The 24,658-nt window shown below is 40.0% G+C and overlaps 1 protein-coding gene across 1 annotated transcript in view; it reads right to left on the bottom strand.

The window, feature by feature from the left end:
• Nucleotides 1–17,457, bottom strand: part of SLC2A13 (solute carrier family 2 member 13) — a 378,958-nt gene extending 361,501 nt beyond the window's left edge. The window contains exon 1 of the mRNA XM_058743107.1: nt 16,764–17,457. Coding sequence (XP_058599090.1) covers nt 16,764–17,322 — 559 coding nt within the window. The 5' untranslated portion in view covers nt 17,323–17,457. The remainder of the gene's footprint in view (nt 1–16,763) is intronic.
• Between the last annotated feature and the right edge of the window lie 7,201 nt (nt 17,458–24,658).

The following is a 24,658-nucleotide window of genomic DNA, read 5'->3' as shown; positions in this document are numbered from 1 at the left end:
TTTTGTTTTGTTTACCACCTACTACAAAGTAAATATTCTATTAAATAAATTAAACGGGGGGTAGCTGGGTGGCTCAGTCGGTTAAGCGTCCAACTTCAGCTCTGGTCATGATCTCATGGTTTGTAGGTTTAAGCCCCACATTGGGCTCTGTACTGACAGCTCACAGCCTGGAGCCTGCTTTGGATTCTGTGTCTCCCTCTCTCTGCCCCTCCCCCACTCACATTCGTTCTCCCTCTCTCTCTCTCAAAAATGAACATTAAAAAAATTTTAAATATGTTAAATGAAAGAAGAATGTGTCAGATTCCTCACCTGAAGAATTTCCCTAATCTACCAACCCAGGAATTCTTTCAAAGAAAAAACATGAGGTTAGTTTAATAAGACATATTCCTGGTGAACCCCAAAAAACTCTTAGTAAACATCACACTCTTTTCTAAATGCTTCCAAATCTTCACTGTAATTATATTTTATAATTTTCTAGCAATGATAATGTTGATCTCTAATTCCTAGAATTCATTCCCTTTTGAACAATTAAGGCACCATTTGCCTGTAAGTCTTATCTCTGGATACCTCATCTTCATGACCACTCAGTAATAAAAAGAAAATTGTGACAATAGCCTTGCATTCACATCTCCAAATTCCTTTAATCCAAGTTGGATTAAGTCTGCTAGTGATTCACTTAAAGTAAGTAAATTTAACTATTAATCACAGTAGCAGCTATGTATATGCAAAGCTTTAATGCTTATTAATAACTATTACTCTGAATGCTTAATACATATAAATGCATATTTGAAAATGGGTGTTATATTTAGAAAAATATTATTTTGAAAATGCTCCAGAACAGAATGATCTCTTACACAGATGAAGATTAATAAATGTTTGTGTAAATACGAAGTGAGTATCACAAAATTATGTGTTTCTTTTCCAACATTCATGTTTTTCTCTATCAGGTTAAAAACTCATTTTTTAAAATCGAGTTCTTCCCCAATTCTCAACATCTGTTCTTTCACAATAACAACCTTTATATCTGTAGCTATTTTATATTACCTTATAAAAACGCAAACCAAGTTACTGCCACACAATCTTTACTGAGACATTCTTGGTAAAGATGTATACATGTAGAAACTTTGTATTATATAAAATAAGATCCCTGGGGCGCCTGGGTGGCTCAGTTGGTTAACTGTGTAACTTCTACTCAGGTCATGATCTCACAGTTTGTGAGTTCAAGCCCTACATCAGGATCTCTTCTGTCAGCAAAGAGCCTGCTTCATGCTCCAGATCCTTTGTTCTCTCTCTCTCCCAATAAATAAACAAGCTTTAAAAAATAAAGATCCCTTAATTCCACTTTATGTATCATACTTTGTGCAGTAAATATTGACAAGATGTATTCATTCATGAGTATCATTAGATTCTTTAAAGTTTACTTATGCTGACATTATTAATGTATCACTTATTTAATCCTATTTCACAGAAGGAGGTGGAAACAGCATATAAAAATAACAGCATATTATTACGATCTTGCGTTGGGTTTTGTATACAAGAAAATAGCCTGAACTTCCACTAAAGTTTAAATTGGCCACCTACTGACATCAAAGAATAAGGACATGTCATAAATCTGATGGAGTAAATTCCATTTCTTTGTATTTCAAGGTTAAAATCACCTATGAAAATTTTATAATTTCTCTCTCCATTTAACCAGGAACTATGGATGTGAAACTACATAACTCATCCATTTGTACTTATAACATGCAAATTATAGCTCTACAGAAGGTTTTCCTTACTAACATGCCAGGAAAACTTATTCAGTAGAGTCTGGTTTTGCTCACCAATTCAAGATGTTGATGTCTGTCTACAAGAGAGATAAAATGGGAGGAAAATTTCATATCGCTTAATCAAACACAGGTACCAGCAGTCTATCAGGCACTGGGCTAGACCACAGGGATTTAAAAAAAAAAAAAAAAAAAAAGGCGGGGGGAGGCAAAAGGCATGGCTTCTGCACCTTTAAAACTTACAGAATGGTAGAGAACACAGCTATATGAAAACACAATTACAACAAGAACATTAGAGCTAATATTTAGCCTTTATTAAGTACTAGGAACTATACAAAGCTTTTAACACAAAGTACTTACTACCAAGTGACCCACATGAAAACCCTACAAAGTTCTTTGTGAAGCCTGACTTGCTAGCTCCAGGCAGACTTTATCTGTATGACTATGCCTTGTGTATTTTTCTACAGAAAAATACGTAACACAATGATAGATAAATACCATACATGTTAAAAGCTAGTATAAAGAAAGGCGTAAGAAAGCATGTCTGGGATAACAAGGATGGTTTCACAGGGATTAAAAGTTCAAGGGGTTTACAAAATTAGAAGTCTCATAGAATGGTAAACTGGAAAATCTGGCTTAAGCCAGGTGTTCATAGCATAAACTGATTATTTTAATTGTTATCACAGTTTGGACTAGTGATCATGCCATTTCATTGCTATGAAGAATTACAGGTTGGCTTCACTTGAAACATAACCTCACTTTTCATATCCAGAATTAAATCTAAATAATTTAAGGATCAGAGCAAACTCAAGATCATGATACTTACTTTTAAAATTCCATACATTTAATACCATCTTTTAAAACGTATCACACTGGGGCGCCTGGGTGGTGCAGTCGGTTAAGCGTCCGACTTCAGCCAGGTCACGATCTCGCGGTCCGTGAGTTCGAGCCCCGCATCAGGCTCTGGGCTGATGGCTCAGAGCCTGGAGCCTGCTTCCGATTCTGTGTCTCCCTCTCTCTCTCTGCCCCTCCCCCGTTCATGCTCTGTCTCTCTCTGTCCCAAAAATACATAAAAAACGTTGAAAAAAAATTTTTTTAAATAAAATAAAACGTATCACATAATACACTTACATATATGTTTTGTCCTTTAAATTTACAACCAGATCCATAACAGAAAATACAGTGGCTTTTATTTTTTTAATCTTAAACTATCAGGATTTAACTACTTAATGAATTCTCTTACAGAATATGCAATGTGGATTGAGTACTGAGAACAAGATGAGATTCCAAATTCCATATATAGCATGCTCCAGGAGAAAGGTTCACTGAATTTTGAAAACTGAAATCAGAGATGACCTGAAGGTCAGGAAAAATTGATCAGGCCTCTTTATACTCGGGGTGAAACAGAACTCTCCAAGCCCCTCCCACCTTGCTTTAATTCCAAGTTCAAATACAAACATGCAACTACTGAATCATAATAGTTCCCTCTGCCCACAAACCTCTCTGCCAGGAAAGAACAGACATTAGAGCATCAGTAGCACGAGAGAAGGACATGTACCATGTAATAAGTTTGCACGCCAGGTGCTTCTGGCATCAGGTGTCAATATAGTTACCTCTAACTGCATCCATGAGAGTCTCTGATCGTTTTTCAAACATGAATCAACTTCCATGTTTTGGAGTTGCAAGACTGAGAAAGAGATTTGCTTTTGTCCCAGGTACTGAGAACAAGGTTAGACTTAAATGTCTTAACTGAACTTAAAATGTCTATTTTTTTTCTCAAATACTTTAAAAAGTTTGAAACCACAGACATGAATCAGAAGTAACCCTAGAGAACATTTAATTAGCCCCATCCACGGCACAAATTTCCCACGTTTCTGATGCATACATAATCCAATCTCGGCTCAAAATTTACTCACCAGAGTTACATTGCTTTTGTTTTATCTATACATGAAACATTTACTGAATGACTGCTGTGTGTTACTGAGCTACGTTATGTGCTGGTGGAATGCAACAAGCAAACCCTGCTTTCATGAAGATTACATTCTAGTGGAGAGAAACAAGCAACATAAACACCAGCTAGTAAAAAGGAAATGAGAACAACAAAGCAAGGAGAAAGAAAATAGAAAGCAACAAGTAATAAAAAGTGAGAATAAAAATAGACTAGAAAGTACCAGTGGTGGGAGGCTGCAACTTTAAGACAACCATGGAAACACAAAGATGAGGGAACCATGTGGATATATGGGGAGACTTTCCCAGCAGAGGAAGGAGGCTGTGCAAAGGGCTGGAAGGATAACTTGTGCTAGCGCAGCTTGGAGCAGGAATGAAGGAAAGTAGTAGAGAGAAAGATCAAAGAGGAGTGGGGAGAGGCAAGAATAATACAGCCTTGCAGGCCACTGGTTTTTCCCGAGCGAGCTGGGGAGCTATGGAGGGTAGCACTGTGAGCAGCACTGAGGTGGCATGATCTCATTTATATTTTACAAGAACCACTCTGCCTGTCGAGTGCAGAAAAGAAGGCAGAGGTGTCAAGGAAGAAGCAGGGTGAACAGTTAGGAGACTTGCAATGCTCCAAGTGAGAGATGTCATGTTAGATTTAGCAGTGGAAGTGATGAAAAATAGATCCTACATGCAATTAGAAGCTAGATTCAAAGATTTTCAGGCAGATTTGATGTGGGAAATGGGAGATAGTCAAGCAGGATGCTGAGGCTTTGGACTCAAACACCAAGGATGCCCTCACCTGGTACATGGAAGATAGGAGGCAAAGCAGGAAGCTAGGTGAGCAGCTGGGCTCAGGAGTTTGGAGATCAAGAAAGTGATCTGGGCTGAGATTCTAGACAGCTGTCAGCAAACACAAGGCATTCTAAGCCAGGAGCCAGGTTAAGAGCACCAAAGGAGTCAATTTTAACAGAAAACAGGAGAGCTCCAAGGAGGAGCTTGGCAAAGGTAAGAGTTCTGGAAGATGAAGGAGAATCTCAAAAAGAGACTGAGAAGGAACAGACTAAGGAAAAAGAGGGAGAGGGTGGCGTCCTTGAAACCAAAGAAAGAACCTCAGGAAGGCATGATGTACTGTGTCCAAAGCCTATGGCAGGTCAAGTAGGATTAGGACCAACAACTGTCTTTGGGATGAGCAACACAGGGCATGGTAATCTTGACAAGAGCAACACTGGTCAGCTGGTAAGGGCAAAACCTGTCTGGAAAGGGGTCAAAAAAGAATGGGAAGAGAAGAACTGAAGAGGAGGAATATATGCAACTGTGTCATGTAAAGAAAAGGACATAAACAAGGCAGTAACTAAAAGATGAAATGAGGTAGAAAGGATTTTTTTAAAGATGGCAAAACAGCAATTTGTGCCCACTTACGGGAATGATCCAGTAGAAGGGGAAACTTTATGCAATAAAAGACGGACACAGCTGGAATAATAGCTTTAAATGGGAGAGAGAGGAGCTCTCAACCACGAGTGCAAGGCTGCGCTCGGCAGGAGCACAGACAGTGCATCCGCAGGTACCGGAGGAAGGCAGGGCATCTGGCAGGTGCAGGCAGGAACATGTGAGGATGCAGAGGAGATGACGGAGTTTGCGGATGTTCTCATTCTGATTGTTTCTATTTTTCCCTGTGACAAAGTAAGCCACAAACCTTCCTGGGATATATAAAATAATAAGATCCAAGAAATGTACATCACACACCATGGAGTCTTGTTAATTCATGCAAGGAGTTAAAAGTTAGGGGAAAATACTTTTAAGCACCTTCTCATATGATCAGATTATTGATAACATCTTTGTCATTTCTCAAAAACTTCATTCCACAGAGTAAGAGACAAAAATCTCTTTTGGAAAAAAAAAAAAAAATGAGACTTTGTTACCGAAGTCTTGTTACACATGTGTCTGTGTATTTTAAAACAGAAATCTGAATTCCAGGTAGTTTTAATAATATAAAAGGAACAGTAACAAGAGTTAAAAAACTATTTTGCCACATGTTAACTATATATATATATATATACAGTGTTATGCCTTCTTTCAAACTCTACCTCCAATCACAATTTTATATATCTCAGGTGCTCATGTTTTCTTTCTAATGGCAATGTAATGTTCTACCACATTACATAATTATTTCCCAATCACTAGGCATTTGGAGGTTCCCCCCAGTTTTTTTTCCAAATTATATATTGTACATCTATAAATATCTTCATGAAAAATGAGTTTCTTTTATTTCCTTATACTATAATCCAAATGAAATTCCCAAATCAAAGAATATTAGCAGTTTACAAATGAACTCCAAAAGCACAGACCTCACCATATTAACTTCTGCACTGCAGTGTTTAATTTGGTACTAATACATACAAGTTATTCAAAATAGGTGTGTTGAATTAATGAGCAAAAGAATGAAAAATATTAAACATGCCATGATATTATCTGGAATATGTACAGAAAATTATTCCAATTTATTTTACAACCAGAAAGGCTCTTCCTAGTGTACAACTAGTGCTGAGTTGTTTCCAACTTGCTAATTTAGTGAGTATACTTTATGTATACTCACTATGAAAATTACTTTAATTTTCATATCTAATTATTAACAAGGTTTAACACTTTTCCAAGAGTATATTTACTAATTGCATTTATCTTGATGTAAAGAGTTTACTTAATATGCTATGAGCACATTTTTTCCTTTAAACAAATGTACCACAATATTTTTCCAATCTGTCACCTTGCTTTTAAAACCTCTAGAGGTTTAAGAAATTATAATATAATGAACCATGTCACCGATAAAGGCTGGAAGAAAATCACTCCATTCCTAGTTTCTTTAAACTTGAGATTCTTAAACATCAATATTAATGAGAATATAAGATCTAAATTTCATTTACATTGTTTTTACTCATATGATTTCCTTTTCTCAACTATTTAATAATTCTTTTACCTGCTGTCTTCTCTGATTTGTTGAATACTAGACCCTTACAAATACCTGGATCTATTGCTCAAATTGTTATTCTGTTCCATTCATCTCTTTTCTGATTTTCACAATGTATTATTATGTCATATAATAACATATTACACATTTGAAGTAATTTCTATCTAGTCATTCATTACTGTTCCCCCACCTCATCACTATTCGTTCGACAATCATTTTTAAAATTCTATAAAGTATCTTACAGGGATTTAAATTACATACATGTAATTAAATTACATTAAGTACATTAAATCCATCTACTAATCTAGGAAATGTCATTGTGACTATTTTAGCTTTCACAATTAAGAACTGAATGTATCATATAACGGAGAGGTAGGGCACACACAGGTGCTTGATCAGAAACCTGGATCTGAATCTCAGCACTAACAGGGCTAAGTTAGTTACCTAACCCCTTTGCACTTCCATTAATTGACCTTTGGTTAATGAGCGAATACACATAAAATGCATACACACACAGGCATAAAGGATGGCCGTTGTTTCAGGGTCTACCATAGTTTGACTTTTTACTACATTTCTAATAAGCTGCCCTTAAGTGTGCATTACACCCCAGGAGATGAAGATTAGAGATTTTCGCACAGAGCGTATTCAAGGAAAAATGACAAACTGTTATTACTGTAGGTTCTCTAGGGGAGCCTGGGTGGCTCAGCCAGTTAAGCATCCGACTATTGATCTTGGCTCAGGTCATGATTCAAGAATCCAAGCCCTGCATCAGGCTCTGCACTGACAGCACAGAGCCTGCTTGGGATTCTCTCTCTCTCTCTGCTCCCCCCACCCCGCTTGTGCTCTCTCTCCCTCTCTCTCAAAATAAATAAAAAAACATTTTAAAGAGAACTCTAGGTTCTTTGGATGAATTTTAACATCAGAAATCACTTAAGAGACAAGTATGAGAAAGAATAGTAAACTAAAAATTCTACCTATTTTCCTGACATAGAAGTGAATAAAATGAAAGATTTTAGAAGAATTCCCAACAAGCTTGCTTTCAACAGTCATGCCAAAGGGTTTTGTGTTTTCTGCATGTTTTCCAGCCTCCCCAACTTCCTTGCAGGGGGAGGCCTGTGGGCCCTGCATGACCTCTGAGACATACATGCCACTTAACCTACAAAATCACCAACAGCCATGTTACAGTGACTTTGCTGGTCCCAAATGGGGGGAGGAGGAGTATCAGAAGCCATCTTCTTCAGGATTGTATAGTAAATATTAGAATTAGGTAGACTCAGCGGCAACTGCTTCAGGTTTCACCCTGATTTTAATTTATAATGAGGCCTGTATTTCAAGAATCTTTGAAGTCCACCGTTAGATGTGTTTGCAACCCATTTTCAGTCATTATACTTTACTTTTTGAAATGACAGGCAAGTGCTAACCAACCGTTAAATGGTCAATGTTTAGTCCTTGAATAGGATGCTCACAATTTTAGTTTCCAATTTCTCTCTATGTTGTAGGGAATGAGTTCCTGACATGGAGTCATAAACTAAGCCCAAAAATATAAGGAAGTTTTATATGAAAGCTTCCATTACTAAAATTCTTTTTATTCCAAAGCTATTACTTTCAAGTTGTTATTAAAGCTATTCATTATTTGCCTCTTGAAAGGGAGATACATCTTTTTCACTAGGAACTGAACTATTTTTTCTATAAACAGGCATATAAAATACTACATTATAAGACATATCTAATATCACAGCCCCAACTGGTCCCTTACCATAAGCCAAGATTATATTCTAACAAACAGGTCACATTTTTACCACTTTCTTATTCAACCCCTACACCTAGCCTAGCCAAGAAAAACTGCTACTTTCTTCAATGCTTTAAATTTGTCACCCCCCCCCTCCCCCAGCAGAAAAGTATCCTTCCCTCAGACTACCTATGTTTATAACCTTCTTCGAGACCCAGTTCAAAACTTCATCTGTCTTGCTAGAAGTAAATCTTATATAATGTAAACTGAACACTTGAAAGACAGTACTGTCTCACTTTCAAATTACTCATTATGTCTTTATTTCTGTTCAATTTATATTACAGAATTTTTACTCATCTGTTACCAGCTCTGAGCAACATTAAAATCTAACTACATAATTTTATTTCCCTTGCTTATAAAATGTTCATAAGGTGATGACAGAGATGGTTACACCTGATAACAAGAGCTACCATTTACTGAAAGCCAGGTACTTACCTGCACATGCACGAGCTCATTTACTTTCTACTACAACCTATTTTTTAAGTGCTATCGTAACACTCGCTTTAGAGATGTGAAAACTGAGGCACATGGTGGTAACGTGCCAACGGCTGCACAGCTTACATGTGAATGTCTAACAGTGAGGCTTTACTTTGCCAGGTACTGTAAAAACAACTTACAAGATAACTCATTCCATCCTCATAACCACCCTATAAGGCAGGTATTGTCCCCATTCTTCAGGTGAGGAAACTGAAGCCCAAGAATTAACACTAGCACCCAGGTAGTATGTGGCCGGCCAGGGTGTGAGCCCAGCCAGTGTGGACCAGAGGCCTCAAGCTTCACCATGCTTCTCCGCTTTCCGAATTAACAGCGCAGCAACTGAGTACGTACCTGAGGTTTCTAAGTGTTCAACTATAGCAACGTCCCGTTGAGTATTATAGCCGTGCATTCCTTACCTTTACATATGTGGCCTACACCTATTTTTTTACCTACAATCTTTGGTATATTTAAGCGCTTAATATTTTTAAAGTACGGTACTAAGTGCAGTGAAAGAATACAAATGCTATTCACACTTTATTTAGGTAACACGATGAGTTTCTGGTCTACCAGTGGAGAGGAGTCATGGTCAAAAACACATATTGCAACAAGTTAAATGCCAAGAGCATGGCTCAGAGAAAGTATCAACATTTTGCAGAGGCCTACTAAGAAAGCTTTCATGATCACGCTGGACCTGGCAGAATGAGTAAACATCCTACAGATACTTTTATTGTAGAGTTAACACATTACTGTGTTCTCATGTTTGTCTTTCCCCAGTAAGGTCTTTTAAGAACAGGGATTATTTTTCTCTGAGTCTCTGTAGCACTCAACAAAGTCATCACTCAGAAAATGGCTGTGGGACAAGGGGTAGAGAGAATGTAATGGAAAAGCCCATTCCAAGAAGAGATCAGAAGCTTAAAGGGAAAAGCAGAAAAGGCATTTTTAAAATTTTAGTTGCTGTGCCACAGGCAGTATCTCTGTGCTGTTCACCTCCCGGGGCCCAGTTTTCACCGTATTCCATGTGAACACAGCCCCTTGGGGGGGGGAGGGGGGGATATGGAGCCCCTGGCGTTGCACAACTCAACAGCCCCAACTACAGGCATTGCTGTCCACAGCCCTTAGGGAGAGAAAGAAATGTCCTAACCAACTCTGCTTTTCTCACTGACATTCCTTATGTGCCACGGCTGTACGTTTGAACTCATGTACTTTTAACTCATGTTAAAAGTTTCTATTTTAAAAGTAACATCCACATGATATCGTGGAAAATAATAATGCCAGTTTCAGAGAGAAGTGGCAGTTGTCACAGCGCAGTTGAGCACGATCAGACTCCAAAGCCAGACTTCTTGGGCGCTAACTCAGGTTCTGCCCCTCAGGAGCTTTGTGACCATGAGAAAATCACTTCCTCTCTTTCCGTCTAAATGTCTTCATCTTAAAAAGAAAAAGAATATTACCTGCCTGGATTCTTATGAGGCTTCTGTGAATATACGCAAAATGTTGAGAAAAGTAGCTGGCACAGAGTAAGCGCTGGACAAGCGTTAGGTGCTGTTTCCTGGGCACTGGGAGCTAAGTCGATTGCCTATTCACATTCTGCCATGAAGACTGACTTCTGAGACTCCCCCGGTGCTGGACAGAGAGATGATGAAATCAGAGACAGAAAAACGCTGGTCACATGCTGGTGACCCCCGTGACACTGCAGTCTTGCTGTGAAGTGAAATTCTTACCATGTGGCTTCTGACACACAGTCCAGACCGCATCATTCCTAACAGTGGTGCTATTATTTAATAAAAGGCCTAAACATACAGCATGCAGTACTCCCAACTCAAGTTTAGAAGTATCTGTAAAACTTGGCTATCAGGGAGATTACATTTTAAATGTAGAAAACACGTTTTGGGGTTTCTGGTGAGATTTTCCTCCTGACAAAGTTTTCTCCACAGAAGTGCTCCTACTATTTACTCTGAAGGTCGAAGGAAGAAGAAAGTGAAGAGAAATGAAAAGAGCTGTAGACTGGGAGGATCGCATCAAGGAACCAAGCTGGATCAGAAAACAAAAAAAAATAGTCTCCTGGACTTTTCAGTAAGAAGGCAAAGACTGCTTGCTATCTGAGATCTACCAGCAGGTGCTAGATCATTAGATGTGTTAAAGCCAAAGACACCAGAGCAGTCAGTCAACTTAGACTGTGTTCTGGCTTTGAGCTTAAAACATAGAAAGAAATGAGGATGAAAAAGAATGTTTTATACTGAAGTCACTAAACAACTCACACAACTCAAGTGAACAACAGATTTCTGTCCTCTTACTGTAACTCACTCGAGAAGGGTGTGGCCGCAACACTACTAGGCAAACATAATTAGGTCATAACCCTCCCTGTAACTCTGCAATGTCAAGGCCACCAGAGAGAAAAGTGGGGAGGGGCAGGGGTTACATATATAATGTGTGTGAAACAAGGAAACAGAGGAAGTGAAACAAAGTTTTACTTTACGTGTCAGTTTCATGCTGGTAGAGACCATAAATCCAACAAAGAAATCCTGCTTTAAGAGATGAAACTGAAAGAAATGGCAACTGGTCCGGGGGCGGGGGAGGGAGGTGGGAGGGGGAGGTGAGGGAGTAGAAAAGAAAACAATTGCAAAAAAGTAAAAATAAAAGTACATCAGCTGATATTTTAAAAATCTGGTTGATTCTGACTAACCTTGCTTACCTCACAGGAAATTCTTTATTGACATTAATCTCAGTAACGAATGAGTCTTTGATCCAACAAGACTTCACATTTGCTTTGCATCAAAGAATAAGAATTCAAAGTGCTATTTGGGGGAAAAAAAGTCATATTGTTAAAAATATTACTCAACAAGTTATAAGAGACCGATTCCAAGCAGCAATATGCAGCCACAAACTGTGTTCCAGCAGAGGGAGCACCGGGACAGAGGCGACACCGGAGAAACTGATGTAGATCTAAGATCGCTTCAATAACCCAGCGCTATGTAAATTAACATGTCAATTCCCAGGAAAAGTTTTGAATACTGATGAATATCTGAATATCTGTATTCCCTACACAGGCACTAAATCATTGCTTATAACAAACAGTAGACTACATGTCAACACTGTGGGGAAAGGGCTAAATTAGACAGCCTAGTCCCAAAACCCAACTCTAGACACCAGCGAAACCAACCTGAGAAACCAAAGGAAACTCTGGTGAAAACAAAAACCTAAAATAATGCCCTACTCAAACAGGCACTCAGTAAGCTCATTTTTTTTTTGCAACTTGTAAAGAAAACAGAATCCTTAAACTAAAGCAAACACTAATACCAGATTTCTGATGCTTCTTTTACCGTGACTCATTTAATACAGATTAACTACACTCTATTGCTTGACAGCTTTATCTTTCTCAAAGGTTTCTGTTGAAGGCCCCACAGACTCTTCCCATTCCCGTAATTCCTGGCCACTTGCTATGCTTTACTCACCCTGGAGTAACCATCTCGGCAAAGGATTTCTTTTTCTTTTTTTTTTTTTTAACGTTTATTTATTTTTGAGACAGAGAGAGACAGAGCATGAACAGGGGAGGGGCAGAGAGAGAGGGAGACACAGAATCTGAAACAGGCTCCAGGCTCTGAGCTGTCAGCACAGAGCCCGACGCGGGGCTCGAACCCACGGACCGTGAGATCATGACCTGAGCCGAAGTTGGATACTTAACCGACCGAGCCACCCAGGTGCCCCAAAGGATTTCTAATACTACAAAATTCAAAGAAGCAAGAAGGTTTCGGAAAGAAAGTAAGAGTTTAAAAGTTGGGGGCTGGTGGAAGACCAGACACAAAGGATGTTTAATCTGGATGTATCATTTCCAGCTAAAAACCTCCCATGACTGTCCCTGTATAGGCATGGCCAATTAATCCTAATCAGTCCAACCCTCCCCCCAATGAGCACCCCCATCACCACCCTTCACTCACTTTATGCTTCAAATACTGCTTTGATTGTTCTGTGCCTTTACATCTGCTGTTAATGTTACTTTAAATGCCCAGCAGAGTAATATAAAGAGCAAAAGACTCTGAGTCTTTGTTTTTTTTAATCTTGACTTTGTACCGGTGACCTTGTCATTTAACTGCTGTAAACTATTTCCACATCCAGCAAAAGGGGAACCTGTGCCGCATCTATTTCAGAGTTAGAAGGATTAAATGAGATAGTATATGTAAGTAATGCAGGGTGCCTAATAGAAACCAAAGCACTAAATACATATTAGTTCCTTTCCCAGCTCTCTCTATATCCACTGAACTCCTACTCACCCTTCAAACCCCAGTTTAAATGTTTCTGTAAAACCTATGTGTTCTATTTACTTCTCTCCAAAAGAATCCATTGCCTACTCTGTTTCCCGCTCTTAGAGAAACTTTTGTTGTATTTTAATCATTTGTCGATGATCTTTCTATTAGAGAATGAACACCTCCAGGATGAGATTTTTTTTAATTACTGCCTACTCCAAATCTGACAGAATCAATAATACAGCTTACTTAGCATTTTGTGAATAAATGAATGATTTCTTTAAACTGTTAGAAACTAAAACCCTTAGATGGCCTTTCAAATATTCTGATAATACACTTTTTTAAGAAAAATCCCATTTTAAAGTGGTACCCTAACAGAAAGGAATTATTATTTTTTTAACATTTACTTATTTTTGAGACAATGTGAGAGAGAGTGCAAGCGGCAGAGGGGCAGACAGAGGGAGACAGAATCTGAAGCGGGCTCCAGGCTCTGAGCTGTCAGCACAGAGCCCGACGTGGGGCTCGAACTCACGGACCGCGAGATCATGCCCTGAGCCAAAGTCGGATGCTTAACCGACTGAGCCACTCAGGCGCCCCTGGAATTATTATTTTTTTTTAATGTTTATTTATTTTTGAGACGGAGAGAGACAGAGCATGAACGGGGGAGGGTCAGAGAGAGGGAGACACAGACTCTGAAACAGGCTCCAGGCTCTGAGCTGTCAGCACAGAGCCCGACGTGGGGCTCGAACTCACGGACCGCGAAATCATGCCCTGAGCCAAAGTCGGATGCTTAACCGACTGAGCCACTCAGGCGCCCCTGGAATTATTTATTTTTTTTTTAATGTTTCTGCTCACTATTCATTTAATCAACAAGTGCCTCCTACAGGCTAGGAATACAGCCATGAACAAAATGAACAAAAGCTATGTCCCCATGGGCTTTGTATTTACCACAGGTAAATCTGTGAAAGAAATTATCACTGCAAACTTGTCTGAAAAGATATCAAAAGCCACATTTTGTCTTATTCATCATCTACTAAGAATGAAAAGGATCAAAAAACAAAAATAAAAAAAAATTCTCACCACACATAAAATTTAACTACTTAAAAAGAAGTAGCATGAAATTAACCCAGATTTAGTGTACTAAACAAGCAAAACTGATTTAAAGTCCTTAAAAAAAAAAAAATCATGTTAGGGACCCATTTCCTTGCAGCTAAAAAGAATTCTGTGACTTCTCCTTTGGGAGGTAAGTAATTTTTGTGACTTAAGGATGTTACATGTACAACATGCTCTGCACAATCCTAATTCGAAACGTGGCCTATTTCAAAGCATGTTTATGACCTTAACATTCCTCATTTGATAAGAAAGCTTTTATGGTACTCTGTAGCAATGCTTCTATTCGAAGGGTCTTTCAGAGAAGGGAGGTGGGTCACACCAGGACCAGATCAGGACCACGTCTCAACTGGGATGCACCGTCAGGCAAGCAGCCCAAGTGCCACAGAATGAGGCTGAGGTAAGAGGTGTCTATGGTTCCTGCACACCAACTCTTCCCATCTTACCTCGGGTTTAATCCTCTTTGTCGCATCCACCTTGTTCCCCAAGCAAGCCCTATGCTTTCCTTTCTTTATTCATTCCCTGGCTGAGAAGGTCCTTCACGCATCTCTGTCCAAACACCACTCATGCATCAACAATCCAATTCCAGGAGGAAGCCCTTCCTTTCAGCTTCTGTTAGGGAACTGTACCCTTTTTGAATGCATCAGCTCTCTCTCCGGGGAGAGACTTTCTTATGGAGCCTCGCAAGTCCTACCTGGCTTTATTCCCACCCTGCTACTCTTACAACACAGTATCTCCAAGGGGGCCTTACACACAACAGGGGCTCAATTTTCCCAGCCAATAAAAAAGAGTACACATAATATCCAAATACACAATACTTGCCATGCTTCATTCAAAGATCTCTGTAAAACATTATTCAGTTTCCAAATCACAAGATTCGGTCTCACTGAACATATCTTTCAATTACAATTATGTTATCTCTAGGTCAGAAGAAACAATAAACATGGTCCAGGTGTCCCAAGCAGAGAATGCTGAGAATACTGAGGAAAGAATCCTGATCACTTGGCTTTAACCACAGGTTATTTATCGAAGGGTCCTGAAGGCACAGGTAGTTCCTCTACAGACAGGTTTCATTTCAGCTATACTTTCTGGTCATTTGGGACCTTCATGTGCCAACTTAATATTTTACTGAGGGCCTTGCCCTGCTTCAGTAATTAACAGTACAATAAACAAAAGAAAGGTCAGCAATGAAATAGTTTGGATGTAAAGTGCAGTGAGCTGGGGTTTAGGCTCACGGTTCCTGAACGTGGAATTATATAAATGGGTCTCACTTCCTCTTGCAGACTGCAAGGAAGGGGGTGAAATACAGACTATGTCAAACAAGTGGTGAATGGACAAATCTTTAGGAGTTCTAGGTTTCAAGAGCTTTCAAGTCCCAGTCATAGGGAGAAAAAAAATACTTCAACAGCACCCTAAAGGAAACAAACTGAAGTATGGGATGAAACATTTATAAAGCATCAGCAGTGTGTCTTAGAAAAATTACTAGTGAGATTTATGTCTCAACCCCCTACTTTCCCTCAAAAGTGCTTTCTAATAATACCAAGCACATTCCAAACAGCTTCCGTCTGCCAAGAACTTGCCAATTGTGCCTCCCCTGCTCAGCAACCAGGGTGAAAAATCAATGCCAGGGGAACCTTAATCCTTTCATTTTTAAAGTAATTGCAAACATGTATCTTGCTGGGCATTTATCCACAGGGGGAGTGGCTCCTAAATGAATTTAATAAGTGAACATGACCTTTAATAGATAATTTGGTTCCCAACAGGAAAGCAAGAGAGGCAAAAGGAAAAAGGAGAATGGGTGGATATGGATTTAAAGGAAAAAGTTAGAAAAACAAGGAATTCACTTGGGGAAAACATGAAAGCAAGAGGTAATACAATAGTAAAAACAATAGGAGAGAAAAATAATACTACATCTAAAGATAAATAACTAAATAAGAAAAGAGTAGGGGTAGCAAAGAGTCCAGAATCACTTAATTAACTTTAGAAATTATCTTACTGGGACTTTAAAACTGGTAAGTTCAGAGCTTGGAATCCTAGAAAAAGAAAGGGGCTAGCAGTAAAAAAAAAAAACAAAACAAAACAAAAAAAAAACAAAAAAACAAAAAAAAAAAAAAACAGTGAGACGCTACAGGAAGGAGACCTTCTTCCTCTCATAAGCCCTAGGGGGGCATCAGGTAGGGCTGAATCAAGGTGATGAGTGGAATTCCTAGAAGTACTGAGATATGCAACAATCACGCGGATTCACTTGTCCGTGAGTGACAGAAGATTCCACGCGGGCTCCGGGGAGCCCACAGCGAACACCACCCACCTCCGCCGCCCCACAACCTTCGCGGGAGCCTTTGATGTTGGAGTAACAGACAGATGGGCTCTCAGGAGCAAGAGAAGCGAGAATTCTCGGGACCAGTAAGCCCCGACGGGAACCCCGGAGGGGCAAAAGGAATGCAGCGACCAGGGCCAAGGACGCCCTTCCAAGAGCGCGAACTCACCGATGCCGAGCCCCACGACCAAGCGGCCGGCGAGCAGCGTCTCCTTGTTGTTCGCCGCGGCCAGCACCGCGGAACCGGCCGTGAAGAGGGCACTGGCCAGCAGGATGGCGGCGCGGCGGCCGAAGACGCCGTTGAGGGCCCCGCCGGCCAGCGCCGAGACGGCGGCCGCCCCCACCGTGCTGGACACGAGCAGCTCCTGCCACAGCGCGTCCAGGCTGAGCTGCCGCTTGAGCAGCAGCATGGCCCCCGACACCACGCCGGTGTCATAGCCGAACAGGAAGCCGCCCAGCGCGGAGAAGACGGCCACCACGTACACGAAGGCGGGGGTCTCGTCCTGCTGGAACTGCCGCCGCGCCGCGCGCTCCAGGTCCCCGACGCCGCCGCCGCCGCCCGCGCCCGCGCCCTGCAGGCTGGCGCTCGACTCGGCGGCCGCCAGGAGGCTGCGCTCCCCGGCCGCGCTCGCCGCGTCCGGCTCCTGCTGCTTCCTGCGCCGCTCGCCCATGAGGCTGCTCAAGCTCCGCAGCGTGTACTCCACATTCTCGCTCGCCTTGCGGGACATAGGGCAGGGGCCCGGGACTTCCCGGGGGGACTAGGTTCCGCGGGCCGGCGGTCTCGGAGGGCTGGACAGCCCGAGAGGGCAGGAGCAACGGCCGCCGCCTTCGTCCTCCGGGCTCCCGCTCCGGCTGCCACGGCCGCAGCCGCCGCCGCCGCGGCCGCTCCGGGGAGAAAGTTGCCGCCCGCCGAGCTCCGGCGCTGCGGAGTTGGAGGCTGGCGGGTCTCACTCGAGACTCACGCCCCGCGCCTGCCGAGCTGGCGCTGCGGAGCGGGCGGGAGGCGGGGCCCCGGGTCACGTGCACCCTGGGCTAGCGGGGCAGGGCCGCGGAGAGGCTCCGCCCCCTCTCTGGGAGGGGCCAGGCTCAAGCCTGCTGGGACCTCCAAACCCCACCCTCCTGGTTGAGGGCGACCTGTGACCAAGGCTCCTTAATTTAGGGGACTGGTATCTGCAGGGAATGAACACTGGCTTGGGGGCCGCAACTGGGGAGCAGGCCAATGTGGGAATGCCAAATAATAGGCTTCCAGACGGCAGAAACGGCCTGCAATGCTTGCAAGGTATGGGAGGCTAGGGAGAGAACCCCTCAAAACATCCTGATAGGCCTTCTAACAACCTGGGGCTGGCCAGAGCTGGAAAGGGCCTAGAAAATAAATCCTGGTATGGCACATGGCAAGCCTTCCTTCTTTTATAATATTGTGACATAACTGAGTTTGTTCTGGAGCATTCAGGACTGTATCCTCCCATTTCCATAAGCAGTTTCTTCTCATTGCCAGTCCTTCCTCAATTTATGCTTATTGCAAAGACATGGTGCATCTTAATTCTTTGAGGAGATAATGTATCTCCCCAGGTGAATGCCAAAATTCCTTCCATGAATCCCTGATGTGTAAAGGAAGATTTACATTTATACATTCTTGTATAACCAGGTAGTTCCCACTGGTAGAAAGTAAACCCCTAGATTCCAATCTGTGATTTAATAGGCAACATCCACCTCCCTTCCCCAACATGCTTACCAAAAAAAGAAGGATGTGCCTTATTTTCTTGTAACAAAGCAAAGATGGCATTATTTGTGACCAATTTTTTTTAACTGTTGAATTCATCGCCAGTTGTTGAGTCCCCTCCCTCCACTTTGATTTAAATCATTTGTAAATCATTTTATACAGTTACACTTCAAAAGAGAAAGAAAGATTACCTTGACTCTAATTTGCTTTCATTCTTCAGGCTGAGGGCAGGAAGTAAAGCAGGATAGGATTCGATTTCTCACAGTTCCAGATCTCTTTTATTTCCTCTTTTCGAGCAAAAGATCCTTAGCCTGAGACCTATTTTTCATGAAGTCTAAACGATTTCCCTTTTAGAGAAAAGGATTTTGTCATCCCTATTTCAATAAAAAGTTATATTAGAATTTGTCAAAATTGCTTTCATTTGGATTATCTGTCATGATTATCTCCATAATATAACACTTTCTTTTCCAGAGACCAGGACAAAACGGATGAATGAGCTCAGAGGACTTAACTGCTTAAACTTACTGTGTGGCATTAAAGCAAGGCTCTATCATCATTCCCAGAGATCAGTTAAAGAGAGAGAGCTTTTAGCTCCGGAGCAAGGAATTCTTTAATATTCAGACTTGAGGAAAGATTCAAGTGAGAGCGTTAGCTTTTTCCGCCTCTATTATAGTAAGCCTGCGCCCCCTAGTGGTGAGTCGGTTCACCACTGCTGAAGAGACAGGCTCCCCAGATGAGATTCATCTGATACTGGTTAACAGTTCCTCTTGCTGAGATGCAACAAACTGTCTTTCACTCCAGGCAGGTGTACTGAATGCTCCTGAGCATCCCTTGCTGGAGATTCAGATTTTGTGTCACGGAACACTAAACCACTTAAAATTGTTCTGCTCTGTATCATTAGTGGATTTATATACCTAAGGTCAGTTTACATCTAAAAAGAAATATGACATGAAAAAAAAAAGGCATCAGAAAGTTAAGCAGAGTTCTCTCTGGAATTGGAAGGAGCCAAGTTTATTTTAGTACCTGAGATGAGTCCTAAATGGAGTTTCCTGGACTCTGCCTCAAGTGCAGACTGTGTGAAATGGAAAACTCATCACCAGAGAATCAAAAGGCATGAGTCCCATCACAATCACTGTTTCACTGTGCAACTTCAGACAAGCCTCTAGATTAGATTGTGCTTTGTTTGTATTGTTTGCAGAACAGGTAAATGGTGCAGCAACTACTCATTGACGAGAGTAAGCATGAAAATGTATTTTAAGATATAACTGGTTACCATTGCAGGGTAAATACGAATTATAAGAATCATTATTGGTTTGCAAGGTAAGTTCTAAAGCCTCTATTTTAAGTACATTTGCTTTACAAACCTCCAGGAACACTAAGGACCTGTCATAGAAGAGGGAAAGGAGAAGCTTTAGTTACACTGCTGCAGATCCTGAATATCAAAGACATTGGTCACTAATGTAATTCAATAGATGTTGTTATTGTTGGGAGGGGGTGGTGGGGTTGGTAACAAAGTGTTGTCTTTGTTAATTGGATGCTTGTTTTTAATGTTATGAGTAATTGATCCTTTTTGTAAAGCAGTCTAAGAAAAAACACATAAATCTCTTACCAATCATCTCTCCTGCCACTGTAGCCCCCCTTCCCCAAAGATAACCACTCCTAGCACTTTGAAATGTATCTTTCTAGAATTCATGAATTTATATGTATGTATTTATATGTACAAAATAAAATGCAGAGATTGTCTTGTTTTTGCATTATTTAGATTGCAAAGGAGAAAAAAAAAACAAAAACAAAAATAGACCAAACAGGTTTAAGCCAAAATCATAGGAGAGAGGGAGACTTTATTGGTTCTTGTCTCTAAAAAGTTTGTAATAGGCTGGTTTCAAGGTAGCTGGATGTAGGACTCAAACTCCAGGAGGTCACCAAAAGACTTTGCTTCATCTCTTCACTTTGCTTCTTGATACTTTGGTGCCATTTTCAAATTCCATGTGGTGGTCACGTGGCTACAGCAAGCTCCAAACTCTATATCCACTTATATCTAAGGGGCAAAAAAAAAAAAAAAAAAAGGGTTTCTTTCTCTGAAGTCCTCAAAAACTTATTGTACAGTATCCAATTGGATCTGTCAATTATGTGCCGCTCCTTGACCCAGTTACCATAACTGAGAGATTGTTTGCTGACCAATTAGAGCCGATCAGGGCCCACATCTTGAGTTGTGAGTGCAAGTAAATCATGGCTGAGGTTGTGAAACCTGGGGTACTATTTTCCCAGAAGACAAGCAAAGAAATCCTGGACTATATAATCAACAGATTTGAGTTACCATGAGTAACTAGTACAATTACATGGCATAAAAACCAAGCAAAGCATTTCAAGAATGAGAGACTGGCTAAGAGGGTCAAACATATTGCATAGACATCAAAGAGAATAAAAATTATTTTGAATTCATTGAATATTACCCAAAGAAAGTCAGTGGTGAAGATCTAATGTACACCACCATGACTATAGGTAATAGTTAATAATAATAATATATTGTACACTTTAAATTTGCTAATAGTGTATATCTTAAGTGTTTTCACACACACAAAAAACTGTTAGGTGATGAATATACTATATGCTAATTAGCTTGATTGTGGTCATTATTTCACAATGTATATCAAAACATCACATGATACGCCTTAAATATGTATAGTTTTTGTTTATCAATCATACCATAGTAAGGCTGGGGGCGGGGGGTGGGGTCAAAGATTTCTGCTGAGAATCAGAATGTTCGTTTGATGGTCATATGTTCAGAAACCCAGTAATGTCAGAACCCTGCCCTATTGACCATTCCTCCTATCTGTACATGTAATACACAATAGCAGCATCAGAATAAACGTATTATATTTTAATAGGTACAACAGTAAATCATAGTCCCATGGCATGGTTATGGAATATAAAAATAGGTGCTTAGGAGGTCCCCCAAAATCTTGGGTTTTTTTGACTTGCTCTAAGGAGGAGTAGGAGGGAGGGAGGAAGGAAGGGTAAGAAAAAATGGATGATCAGCATGCCCCACTAGAGCAATGCCCTGTCTAGATCTGCTGCTTACTACAGGGAGACAGGGGGCAGGAAACCCAAAACAAAGCATGAGTCATGGATGATATTTTAACACACATTGACCCTGCCCACTAATAACCATGACCCAACCAGTAGTAGAACCTGTAACACAATGTAATATTTCCTTTTCCTTTGGGTGGGGCCTCTCCCTACTCAGAGACTCTTAAGAGAGCAACTGCAATTAAGAGGAAAATAGCAAACAAATGCCGCATTTTCTAGAAATTTCTTGGTGCATGTAATAAAGGAGGGACCAGCTTAAAGAGTTATCATCAGGACCAAGAGTAAGGGTGGAGGCGTCAGGCATGACTTGAATTTATTCATATGCTGAAGTGAAAAGAAGAAATTGACAATTCAAGAGCCTGAATGATTGATAAAGCAAAATCCTGAAGAAGGCAAGGAGAATAATAGCAAGATCATTAGGGGAGAGGCTAATCTAGCCATAGGGAGAAGGACCACTTCTTCATCTGAGGAAAAAAGGGAAGCAAAAAAAAAAAAAAAAAAAAAAAGGATAGCAGGAAAGAACATGGTATTAATAACAAGAATGGGGAAAGAATTCTGTTAAGTGAATAATAGGGCGGGGAAGGGGGGATAGAGTAAACCTGGATATTGTAAACAGAAAGACCTAAGTTCATACCTCTACTCTGCTACTTACTTGACTATGTGAACTCCAGCCACCTAACTTATTTTCTAAGTTTCAATTTTCTTCTCTGTAAAAGGGGGACGATAATATTGCACCATTATTTACATAGTTTCAGTTATGAATAAGAGAAAGTGCATATTCAAACTATGTTATTATACACTACAGAAATGCATTGTTGCAGACATTTGATGTCAGAGGTGGGCAGCATCAGGAACGGTATGATCAGTCTTCAAAACATGGTTATCAAAAATCCAAATTCTATCCTTTTCTCCCCTCTACTATTCTTTGTGTACATATTAGTTTTGCCCTCCACCTGGCCTCCCCCACAGTGGTAAGAAAGCACTAACATTTCCCGGTATCATATTTTTCCAATGTATACAAAAACAATGTAGTGCCTAGTCCCGACCCTGAACTGTAATATCTTCCAAGTAGTAAGAGACCCATATGACCATATATGAAAATACCTAACAATACAAACCAGATTGTACCAAATTTTTGCTAGAGATAAAAATTCCAATAGCACTCCACTTTGATTACATGTCAAAATATTCCTTATTGACCCAAATGAGTAGCTACAAATGATAATAGTTGAAAGAAAGCAACTTGGCTTGCCATTTCAAGAACTCTAAGCAGGATCCAGTAATCTGAAATGAGAGCATTGGGAAGGAAGTATTTGCTTCAAAGTGGAATCACTAATGAAACTAACAAGAACTCACCTTCTTTAATTGAGAAGTGATTTATTTAGTGTGATGCTGGTTCTTCAGCCAAATTCAATCTTTTGGTTAGTAGTGGAGAATACTTTTCAAATGTTATCTTGTGACATGATGAGCTCCTCACTAAACACTTTGCTTTAAACAATTTAATAGGTTTTGTTTTGTATTTGGAATCCAAATTGTAAAATCAGTTGCAATAGTGACAGTCTGAAGTTTTAAGCATGGTGATATTATGAATCTGCTTTGCCATATTGAGTGTATTTATCATGTTAAAACTAAGCAAAATATTGATCTGAAACAATCATCTTGTATTTTATATTTGATTTGTGAAGTTATTTGGATAAATCAATAAATTCCTCTCTCCTATGCTATCCTCTTAACTTGAAAGAACTACAAACTTTTAATTTGAGAATACAAATTGTATAACTCCTTGTTCATGTAAGTTGCATAGCATAAATACTGCTTTGAAGGATTCTTTGTCTTCCCCAGCCAGTAGTACTGTGAACATGTAAAATATGCTCATTAAACTAACTTAAGGCAAAAAATATTTCAGCCAGAGTGGCCAACCTCAATGTTTCCAAAGAATGCTATTATAATTTCCCTCCAGATTCTCTCTCACGATTTTTACACTGTATACCATGGAATATCTTTATATCTCAAATGCACTAAATGACACTTGAGTAATGCTGAAATTGTTCTCATCTGATGTTGATGGTGAGTCAACAGGTGTGTGACAGAGAACCTTTATGGTGAAAGTAGGAGCATTCACTACTCTCTTCCTGTGATTTTCTCAAAGTAGGGGCTCTTACAAAATGTGTCTTTAAAAGTGTTATTAGAGAAGTTTTATCTGTAAGTCAGCTCACAATCTAAAAGCTTTAGTAAATGAAATCACAATCTAAAAGCTTTAGTAAATAGTGTTCATCACTATTTCCCATGTCTAACACATTGCTGGTACATATAGGGGCTCAATAAATATTTATTGAATGAATGAATGGAGTGGATGAGTGAGTGATATCAGTCAGTATGGAATCTGTTTGGCTTGGGTCCATAACTCATCACTTTCCATATCTCTACGTAATATAACGAAATAACAAGTTGAAATAATATGAAGTATCTGTGTAACATACCATCTGACCCCAACTCTGTATGTAACTCAAACAGTGTCAGATTTTACTAAAGCATGTCTTTTCCTAAGAAATGCATAGCATAGAATATAGATTTTAATAGAAATAAATATACAATTTCTTAGCATTTACTTTATGAAAAGCACTTTCTTTAGCACTGTCCTCCATGGTCCTTTTTCCCAGTATTTTCCTGCTGCCCATGTATAAAAAAGCTGATCATATAAATTATTACACACCAAACTATTTAAAAAGACAAAATCATGGTTAACCTGAAAGAAGAGGAGAGGAGAAATCAATGGACTGAAGTTTAATATTTTGAAAGAATTAAATGGTATTTATTTTCCCCAGTTCAAAGCAATAACATAAAAAACAAAACTGTTACAATAGGATTTGAAAATCTTTGAAAAGAAAATCTTGATAATTTTGAAGCTGAAAGCTAAGTCAATATACTTATCAATCAGTGGTCTGTCATCTTGAAAAATTATTTTCAACCCTATGGAAAACAAGAAAGAGATTAACTATTTTAGCAGCCCTTCTCAACTCTCCACCCCCTGCAAAAAAAAAAAAAAGAGACAGAGAGAGAAAGAGAGAGAGAGAGAGAAAGGAAAAAATAAAGCTTCCAAGTGCGAAAAAGCATCCCTTAGGTTGCAAAACAAACACATATGCGTTTCTGAGCTGAAGAGCTAAGATAATTTCATTATTTTCTCTGAATCATTGAATTGTTTTAAGAGATGTTTGGAGGAATACAGAAAAATCCAGTAAACACGTTATTGCCAC

This window comes from Neofelis nebulosa, chromosome 8 (genome assembly GCF_028018385.1).
Source record: "Neofelis nebulosa isolate mNeoNeb1 chromosome 8, mNeoNeb1.pri, whole genome shotgun sequence".
Taxonomy (NCBI): domain Eukaryota; kingdom Metazoa; phylum Chordata; class Mammalia; order Carnivora; family Felidae; genus Neofelis; species Neofelis nebulosa.
This window is presented reverse-complemented; position numbering and strand designations above follow the sequence as displayed.